At 40.2% G+C, this 10,561-nt stretch overlaps 1 protein-coding gene across 2 annotated transcripts in view; it reads right to left on the reverse strand.

Moving 5' to 3' along the window:
• Ltbp1 (latent transforming growth factor beta binding protein 1) overlaps positions 1 to 10,561 on the reverse strand; it is a 228,864-nt gene that overhangs the window by 41,670 nt on the left and 176,633 nt on the right. For both annotated transcript variants that reach the window (XM_013013664.1, XM_013013663.1), the window contains exons 21-22: positions 4,446 to 4,571; positions 1,068 to 1,211 (exon numbers count right to left, since the gene is read on the reverse strand). In XM_013013664.1, coding sequence (XP_012869118.1) covers positions 1,068 to 1,211; positions 4,446 to 4,571 — 270 coding nt within the window. The remainder of the gene's footprint in view (positions 1 to 1,067; positions 1,212 to 4,445; positions 4,572 to 10,561) is intronic.

Raw genomic sequence — 10,561 nt, forward strand, 5'->3', positions numbered from 1 at the left:
GGCTTTTTTCTTTTTGCTTATGTGGTGCTGAGGAATCGAACCCAGGGCCTCAGGCATGCAAGGCAAGCGCTCTACCACTGAGCCACCTTCCCAGACCCAGTTATTCTTTTTTTTATAGCACAAGCATAGTGCCTTGACCACTTGAATGAACAGCAACCTTTCCTCAGCCACAGCCCGTTTCTTCCTCACCAGACAGAACATTTCTGAACTCTGTTCACTTAATTCCTTTTGTACTGCATAACTGATGGGAACAATAGACAAAAATGCTTTTGTATTTTATTCCCTGTGACTTGCAAAAAATGTATCTCACATGTAGTGAGTGTCCTTTATGGAGTACTAGTAAAAGTCATAGCACATGTGCGGGTAACATCAAGATTTAGGAAGATAGTAAAATGTTTTATTTTATTTTATTTGGCACTTTCATTTCTTTTTCTTAGGAAAAAAATACAACCAAGTTTGTGCTACATGGCACAAACCTAAAAGGGTTCGTGAGCTGCATCTGCAAGCTGGAAGTTGATTAATTTGCCTGGAAATCCATTTCACTGTATGCAGTGACGCACAGCCTCAGTCGAGTTTTCAATGAAGGCAAACAGGGAACTCCCTAGGCCAAAATTCTGGAAACACTCCTGAAGAATTCCAAGTGGAAGTCTTTGTAGACCCTGAGAGGCCCGTATGCTGCTTTTCATTTTGAGAAGTGTCAAGATACACATCTCCAAGGGCCAAGAAAGCGGGATTTATGCAATTTAACGAGGCCATATTGAACCCTGGCTGATTGAGCTCTGAGTTTTAGACAATCCTTAGCGAATGTTCTCCCTCGTTTGCTCCTTGTGCTCATGCTACAAAAGCATACTAGAGACTATTTAGCCCAACCCAGTCATCACCTGCTTCCTAATTCCACGGCTAAAGCAGGCAGAGAGGAACTACCTAGATATTTCCAGAGGCAGAAATAGGGCATGATATTTGGCTCTCTCTTACCATACTTACAGAGTGTCTAGGGCACACTTGGGCAGCCCAGATTCTGAGAAGAGCCCTCCACCCATCGCATGCACGGTGCCCCTGGTACTCACCCTCAGACACCCGTGAGCGGCACTGCCCGGTCATGGGGCTGTACTCCTGGGTTTCGTCTGCACACACACATAGGAAGGACCCTTCCACGTTCTCACAGAAGGCTTCTCCACACACACCACTGAGCAGTTCACATTCATTCACATCTGGAAAAGGGAGCACAGATCAAGTGAGATAGAAGTCCAGCTCCTGATAGCTCTTTGTTTTTACCAGGTATTTCTCAGTGAGCAATCAACTCCTGCCCCTCGAGGGAAGAGGCGTAGGCCATACAAAAGGGTAGAGAACACAGAAAGCAGGGGTTCCAAATCCCAATCCTTGCTTTAAGGACATCCTGGAATTTTGCTAGAAGCATAGCAGGAGCCTTTGACCCACTACGTTTTGCTTTCCTTGACTTCAAGATATCAGAATCATAAAATGACCCAACATTCTACTCTCAGTTCTTAATTCAAGGAGGAATTCCAAGCAGGCACTTCAGTCATCACAGAATCGTTAAATTCATTTAAAAAAAATCTTTAAAAGGCTACTCACATGTCAGAAAACAGTTTTCTAGCAGCTCAAATGTCCATAAATTGACAATAGAATTTCGTAGGGGGTGTTATAAATATTTATCTGGGCATAGTAATTATTCATGGGAACTAAACTGCTTCAGAAATTAATCACTTATTTCACTACTTCTTTGCAAACTCTGCTGGTATCCACAGTGTAATTTCTATGTTGCTAAATATTTTTGTTCTGTGTTTAAATAAATATTGTTAAAATGCAGTCAAAGAGTCTGTTTTATGAATATGATTTATTCAGCATGGGGTCAGTATCTAGCCCTGAAGAAAGGTGTATTGTTCAGTTGACCTTACTCAGCAGTACTTTTTACCTTTTATTTTAAATTTTTTTATTAATAACTTTCCTGTCCAGCAAGGACCTGACTTTACTTTTAAATGTCTGTGAATCTTAGCTATTAAACATGTATAAACATCAGGTTTCATGAGGATATTCTGAGATGGTTTATACAAAGTTTAAAATATGACCAATTATGCATCTCATTCACCCTTGATTCCCATTTTATTGGACAAAATATTCATGGATTATTGACTTACTTGGAATAATTATCCCAGCTTTCCATTTCATTATATATATAAACAGACACAAACCCAAGGAGATGGTTTTGTTGTAACATCCAATAAAGTAGAATTAGGATATTTAACCAACACGGTCAGATATAATTTAGACCAGAAACGTTGACTTTGGAAATTTTCCAGTTCTTATTTGTCACTTTTAGGTAAATGTCACATGAAACTTCCTTGTTTCCAATTCCTATTATTTACATGACTATTAAAATTTCTCCCACCAGACTACATGCATTTCTAGATTACTTGTATGGCACAAACTATATGTGAGGACAGGCAAGCCCAACCTCTGTCTTCATGGAGCTTAGAGTTAAGTCAGGGTAAGAATAAGGAAATCTCCCACACAGCCTTCAGCAAGCGCTTAGGATGAAGGGCACAGAGCTCTGTGGAAGCTGGGAACGGGCATCCTTCCATGCAATGGTGAGTTAAGAGTCTGGCCCTGAAGGATGTAAGGGGCTGGGTGGGCAGGCCTAAGCGGAGGATGTAGCAGGGCCAAAGACTGGCCTAGTGACTAACTCATCTCTGAAACATCACACAATGCAGAGTATGAAATACATATGATGTCTACTCAGCTCATCTCTTTTGAGAGAATGACAAAAATCCAAGTAAAATAGCATTGGTTGAGTCCACAAAACAACAGCAGCCCACAATCCCTTCTCTAAGGATGGTGTTTCATGTGCTGAGTGAAATTCCAACGTGAGTCGCTTCTCTTAACGTGGACATAGGTAGGTAACAATGAGCATGAAGCAGGGACTCAAGTAGCACAACTCATGTTTCAACAGTGAAATGGAATTTACTCTGTCTACAAAAGGCTACTTTCAAATCGTGGAAGTTATGACTTTGAAGAGGAGGGCTGTGGGCAATACATGCATGTTATTAAATAATTCTCTCAAAGGTTGTAAGTACTACAAGAGCATGTGCTCAAGGTGTTCTGGAAGCAGGGGGAAGGTCACAGCCCAGCTGAAGAGCAATAGGACAGAGTAGGGAGTGTCTGAGAGACAGCATCTAAACTCAGTCTTCAAGAGTGAGCGGGGTGGATCTGACACAGAGAAGATGTTCCCAGAAGGAGAAAATGCCAGCCAAGCAATTTGTCCCGATAGAAGCAATCCTAAGCAGCCAGATGTCACAGGAAGGTAATAGATGAGGAAAGAAGTATTGAAAGTAAGAAGATAAATAAGGATCATATCAGGACCCATTTAGCTGAAATACAGTCCAATGTCAGGTAATTTTATCAGCTGAATTTTGGTGGGAGTTGGTCCTATATATTGGGACAATCATGACACTATTATGAATCGTGAATCATTCTTCTTGTGAATAATTCTTGAATTAGTTCATTTGCATTTTAGATTAGCTGATACTTGTGCTTTAAACTATGTGGCTGTCTTAATGAATAACATTTGGGATTAGGAATTAAATTTCATAATCGATCTCAAAAGAGCAGTTGATGATTCAAGTGATAGCAAACTTCTAAATAGATTTTGTTTGCAAATGAACTAATGCTTTAATTGTGAATTTTCAAACCAACAAGTTACTGACTTCATCTCAAGAACCATCTGCTTTATAGAAAGCATAGTTCTTTTTTTGTATTAAGAAAAAAAAACCTTGTGACCTCTAAAGTTTTCAATTTAGTGACCTTTCTTCTCTTTCCCATGAATACTGCTCTACTTGCAAGTGTGTGTCATGTGATTTGAAGTAATCACTGTTGATTAGAAAATGCAGCACAAGTTTGCTTCCTTATGAACATATGTTGGACTTGATGCTAAGACATCTGATGACATTCAAGATTCTTTACAGCCCCACCAATCCCAGAGCACACTGAAGAAATATAGCTGCACCCGCAAATCTTCAAGTTTACTGGTGTCATTTCTAGAAACTCAATTGTTCTCCAACAGGTCTAATTCAGTGCACAGTGTGAGGAGGTACATTTCATACACAGAGAAGCTGCACCTCACTGCAGACTCTATTTCCTGCATAAGAGGACAACAGAGCTCTGCATATCAGCTGAACGTTTAAACAGATGTCTGATTACAAAGCCTTTCCAATGTAAGGTTGTGCTTCTAGAGTTCTTAATGTCCCTATCCATTTCAGAAGCCGTGGGATATGAAATTAGCCTCATCTTTAACTATGTAACCCAATCAGAGTATGATGAAATTCTCCCCAAGTCTCCAGCTTTTAAATTCTCCTGCTATTGACCAGTGTGGTTTCTTTTGAAAGGAACCTGTGAAACACGTTGAGGAAGAGAAAAATCTAGAAACTCACCCACACACCCTTGCCCATCCTGTGGGGCTTGAAAGCCCTGATAACAGAGGCAGCGGAAGGAGCCAGCTGTATTGTCACAAAACCCGTGACTGTCACATATAGTGTTGTTTACACATTCATCAATATCTGCAAAAAAGACATGGAATGTCAGACACGAAACAAACACCGGTTGACACACACCAGGAACTAATGGGTAAACAGAGGCAGTCAACACATCTTGATTAGTATGAGATGACGATGCTGATAACAGGAAGGACTATGAAAACACTGTACGTATTAATAAAATAGTTCGATGAGAATAGCTTAGCAGTGACAATGCTGGACTCCATGAGAAAAACATTTGCTTTTCCTCAGGAAATGTTTTCACACTGAAGTGACTGCTAGCATGGCTCATATGTTTTCAACTCTTCATGTCCAAGGACTGTTATGTTCTCGCAGAGGTAATCCATGAAAATACTTTGACCTTTTGGGTTGCAGTAAATGCTAGAAACAGTTTTGACTGCAGAGTTATGGGTTGGAAGAAAGAAAGGTTTACGCAACCCTGAAGATAACCTTGGCCTTATCTATACAAACTGTGACCTCCCATGAATGGAAATCTGGTAAATTTGGAAGGGAAGGCAATCAGTCCCAATTACTCTTGAAAAAAGAGATTATTTTTTTGTATCATCAAGTTATAGGCACTCAAGGCCCTAAATGTCAACGCTGCTCAAAATGATTAGCTGACTTGGAGTTCACTCTGTTCTCTGTAAACTTGATGATAATGACCTTGTACTCATTTTTCCTCTCATTAATAAAATTGTTCTCATAAAAGAGATGTCTTACTTCTCCAAAAAAAGAAGTATAAATAGTTAACCTCCTCATCCTGAACATTCACTAAAAGAAATGCTCAACATCCCCTAGTCATAAGAAAATGCAAATCCAAATGACACCTACACACACCCCCCCCTTCAGTCAGAACAGTTGTCCTCAAGAACAAATCAACAAATGTTGGTGAGGATGTGGAGACAAAGGAACCATAATATACTTCTAATGGGAAGGTGAACTAGTACAACCACTGTGGGAATCAGTATAGCAGGTTTCACATTAAAAGTAGAGATACCATATGACCCAGAAATATTACTCTTGGATACTAATCTGAAGGAATGCAAGTCAGGATGTCACAAGGAAATTGCATCCTTAGGTTCACTGCAGCACTACTCACAAAAGCCAAGTTATGGAAATAGTCCAGATGCCCTACAACTGTTGAATGGATCAAGAAAATGTGGCACATAACACAATGAACACAATGGAATAGTATTAAGTGAAGGAAGCCAAGCTCCAAAGGACAAAGGTTACATGTTTTCTCTCCTCTGTGGATGTTAGATCCGAAATCCAAACCTATATGTGGGCACATAGGTAAGGATCATAGGTATGTGTGCATGATCGATCTAAGTATGGTATATGCATGTCCACCATAGTGAAGCCCCTTTTAACAATAAACACGTACTTCATTTAACATTAAAGAATACTAGGAAGTTGAAACTTGTTTGGAGTACAGGGTGAAGAGAGGGAGAAAGAGGAGGCATATAGTCAGAACATTTTATGTCCATGTATAAAAATAGAACACAAAAATTTGGAGACCAGCTTGGGAAGAGTGAGGGAGAATGATAGATCTTGATCCTCAAGATGTTTTATACAGCCAGGTTCCAGTAATTCATGCCTGTACTAATTACTCAGGAGGCTGGGTTCTGGAGATCCCCGTTAGAAGCCAGCCCAGGGAAGGAAATGTCCCTGAGACTCTTATTTCTAAATGCCAAGAAACCAGAAGTAAGGCTGTGGCTCAAGTGGTAGAGCTCTAGCCTTGAGCACAAAAGTTCAGGGGTGGCACCCAGGCTTTGAGTTCAAGCCCTAGAACCAACATACACACACAGGAAAGATGTACTATATGCAGAAATGGACATGTTAAAAAATAAAAGCATCTTGTACAGATAATTAATGCTAATCTGAATGGGGAGAGAGAGAGAGAGAGAGAGAGAGAGAGAGTTTTCCTGAAAAAGGGAGGATTGTGAATGGAGGCTAGCCTGGGTTAAATAGTCAAGACCATGGCAACCAATTAAAAAACTACATGGGAAGCATGAATAAAAGGGTTACAGTTCAGATTGGTCCTAGTAAAAGCAAGACTATTAAAAAATAATGAAAGCAAAAGGGTTGTAGGCATGGTTCAAGTAGTAGTGCACTTGCCTAGCAAGTCCAAGGCTCTGAGTTTAAACTGCAGGATAGAGAGAGAGAGAGAAAGAGAGAGAGGAGAAGGGAAGGAGGGAGGGAGGGAGGAAGGGAGGTAATAGAACTCTCTCTTCCTCTCTCCCTCCTCCAACACTTCCAGTTCCTGGCCTTGCTTTCTCTGCCTCTGAATTTAACAGTCCACAAAACACACGTTTTCAGAGACACAAATGAAGGAAGTACACAGTATGCTAAAATAATGAAATCATAGCACAAACAATAAGAAAATTACAGGTTAGACTCCACAAGACAGGATTTAACTTGGAGGAACTGCCCTTTTGCAGCCTGAAGAGAGTTATCTGCCATACTAAGCAGATCTTAAGATCTGCTATATACACAGTACTTCCCACCCTCATTCACAGCCTTGCTCCAGGACCACAGGCCTGGGGATGAACCCAAGGCTTTCTCCTCAGCCACAATCCTTGGAGTATATTTCCTTTTCTTTCTTTCTTTATTAATAAAGTTTTTTTTAATTGTGAAAATACCGTACAGAGAGGTTACAATTACATGAGCAAGGTAATGAGTACCTTTCTTATCAAGCATTGTTGCCTCCTCCTTTGTTTCCCCCTCCCATCCCTGCCCTCCCATCCCCCCCTCCAATGTTGTAAAGTTCGTTTTCGACATGTACATCTCATTGTTGCAATGGATCCACCTGTATCCCCAAATTATACCAATTTCTTAATCATTTCTATTTGAACTTCTCTGGTATAATCTTGAACAGTTATCAAGTCTACTCCTGAATTCACTGTCAACCTCCTAAGCCCCACTTCTTGTACTTAGTGACAAGTTCCCTCACTTCCAGTGTTTCTACACAACTGAATCTCCCTTGCAGCATCAAATACGAAGAAGACAACAAATTTGATCTGGATGCTTCTGAATGTACGGCAGGGATGATCAATAATTTACAGATTACTAACTACCAGAGAGCTATGTCACCAATGACTTAACTCAGATGATTGCTAATTTTAGACTTCCTCAAGAAGGGCATTTGTCAAAGAGATCATGCTAGTCTTTGAAACAAAGGCTTTCAGGGATACAAACTTAAAAACATTTCAATTACCATGTACTGATGATTATCTAATCTCTTTAAGATTGACCTCTGTCCTCTAGAAGTGCTCTTCTGGGACCGATGGAGATGTTCAACATAAATTAATAGATTATCGCTATTGTCCTTGCCTTAACTCCATTTCTCCTGTACACCCTTCATCAACAAATCCAGCCACCGCCAGCGATGTTGACATTACCCCTCCCTTTCTTCAACTTCCCCTTACACTCTACTTCTGATATTACTCACACTAATTGCTCTCCCTATCTCCATCTTGCCTCTCCCTCTAATTCATTTTCCACCCACTGTTGCCAAGATATTCTTTTCAAAAGACAAATCCATCAGTGCTACTCCCTTGCTCAGAATCTCTTCTTGGCCACCACCACACTGCTTGATAGAGCATAGATCCTCCTTTGTCCTTTGGCTGCTTGCTATATATGTGTGGTCACAGTTCTCAGATAACCTCCTTCTCATTTTCCCAATGTTCCTTGAAAATCCCTAGTCTGGAATTGCTTCCTTACCTAGTACATCCTCCTTGCTCCACCCTAGGCCTTGCTCAGAAAGGAATCTTATTCCTTCTGGAGCTAGCCCAAGATATTTCTCCTTGCAAGCACTATCTTCTGCTACTCCAGGCCCATTTGGGGGCCCCTCCTCTGCTCCCAGGGCATTTTGTGCCCATGCTGTGCTTATGAAGGTTACTACCCAGGATGGGAAATCCTCTACAAATCCTTACCAGAAATTTCTCTACTACAATGTCAGGAGGGAGAGAAGAAAGCTACCAGAAATCTGTAGGCTCTTCAGTTCAAATTCAAAGTAAAATCTCTGGCAGAGGATAATATTGTAGTACTGTTCATCAGCACAGGAATGGAATAAATTCATCTGAAGGTGAATAAGCCCCCCAGAAGGTTATGAGTTCCTGGGCACTGTGCAAACAAGACTTACTGCAACAATGATTCACCAAGAAAGTTCAGATGAGCAATACTTTGGATTGTAATGATAAGGGGAAAATCATGTGAAATGTCTGCTGGAAACCAGCTCTTCAACAACTAATATTTTATGAAAATGATATAATATAACTCTCCACAGTGTCATGTTTTCAACAATGAGATGAGGTAATAGTGTAATAAAGAGGACATTTGTTTCCCTTCTCTAATGACCATTGTAAAAACTCGAAACTAGATCAGAATGTTCTTTGATTGTATGAGTTCTCACAGATTATTTTCTAATTGTTATTCTGGACAAGTGAACACCATGCTATTTTCCTAAAGATGAATTTGGAGGATGAAACTGCATTCCAAATCATCCAAATATCAAGTGGGTTTTTTCCCCCTTAATGTTGAAATTAACTAAAGCTAATTAAAATTAGCTTTAAATTAATTAATTAAAAGTAATTAAACTAAAGGGATTTGTGAAGGCCCATACATGACAGTGTTATCACGAAAAATACTTAGTCATCTGTTGGAGTGTCCAGTGATCTTTCAAATGATTGGTCCTGACAATTAGGTATGTTTTTATTAGACTTGTTCATTTTTCATGAGTGTGGTTGCTCTGTAGAGGTAGGTGTAGGGGTTGATGTTTCCATGAGGGAAAACATCAAGAAAGAATTGTAGAGCAAAGATAGTGGGTCACTGATGTGGATTCCCCAACCATACATTGCCTGAATGTCAGAAAGAGGAACAGACCTCACTTCTGGATTGTTGGAACTGCCTGTAATTCCTAGTAAGAGACAACATCATTAACAACCAACAAATCCATACTTTTCAGGGTCTTATCTGTTGGTCTGTTTCATAAGTCAGTTTTGTTTGTTTATGTGCCTTTTTTTAAAAACTTACTATGCTTTCACAAAGATCTAAGTTTTTCCCAAAACCTAATGGTTGTCATCCATGTTTCTACATAGTAGAACAGAACTCAAACAATACACCCCAATTCTCAAATCAAGGTTAAAGCCAGACTCTTGTGTTTCCCTCTCACTTAGGTAAGTTAATTGGAATTTGAAAAAGTACGAACAACAGTCATGAATTTCCAGAAGGGGACAAATCAGGCCAACTTTGTGTAGTGATCAAGAGATTAAAGCTGTGACCAAAAACCTTGACAATGAAATTGATCACAATCATTGAAATTAAGGTATTTTGTGTCCATTTTGTTGGTCAAATGTCTTGTTTTCTTAAATATATTTTTCAGGTTTTTTTGTTGTTGTTGGTAGTTGTTTTGAATTTAAAAACAAATGCTTCCCTTAGTGTTGGGACCTGTTCTGAAAATAAAGTATCTTGACATAATGAGGAAAAAACGTGCTTTTGCTGGGTACCAGTGACTCATGTTTGTAATTTTAGCTACTTAGGAGGCTGAGATCTGAAAATTATGGTTTGAAGCCAGCCTGGGAAGAAGAGATTGTGAAGCCGGGCGCTGGTGGCTCACACCTGTAATCCTAGCTACTCAGGAGGCTGAGATCTGAGGATCATGGTTCAGAGCCAGTCCAGGCAGGAAAGTCTATGAGACTCTTATCTCCAATTAACCACCAGAAAACTGGAAGTGACACTGTGGCTCATGTGGTATAACACTCGCCTTGAGCTGAAGAGCTCAGGGACAGTGCCTAGGCCGAGTTCAAGCCCAATGACGGACAAAAAAAAAAAGAAAACAAGAAAACACTGTGAGACTCTTACCTCCAATTAACTGTGGAGCTGTGGTGCAAGTGTTAACCTTGAGCAAGAAAAGCTCAAAGACAGTGCTTAAGCCCTGAGTTCATGCCCCAGTACAGGTACACACACACACACACACACACACACACACACACACACACACACACACACACACT

Source organism: Dipodomys ordii, unplaced genomic scaffold (genome assembly GCF_000151885.1).
Source record: "Dipodomys ordii isolate 6190 unplaced genomic scaffold, Dord_2.0 Scaffold20, whole genome shotgun sequence".
Classification (NCBI taxonomy): Eukaryota; Metazoa; Chordata; class Mammalia; order Rodentia; family Heteromyidae; genus Dipodomys; species Dipodomys ordii.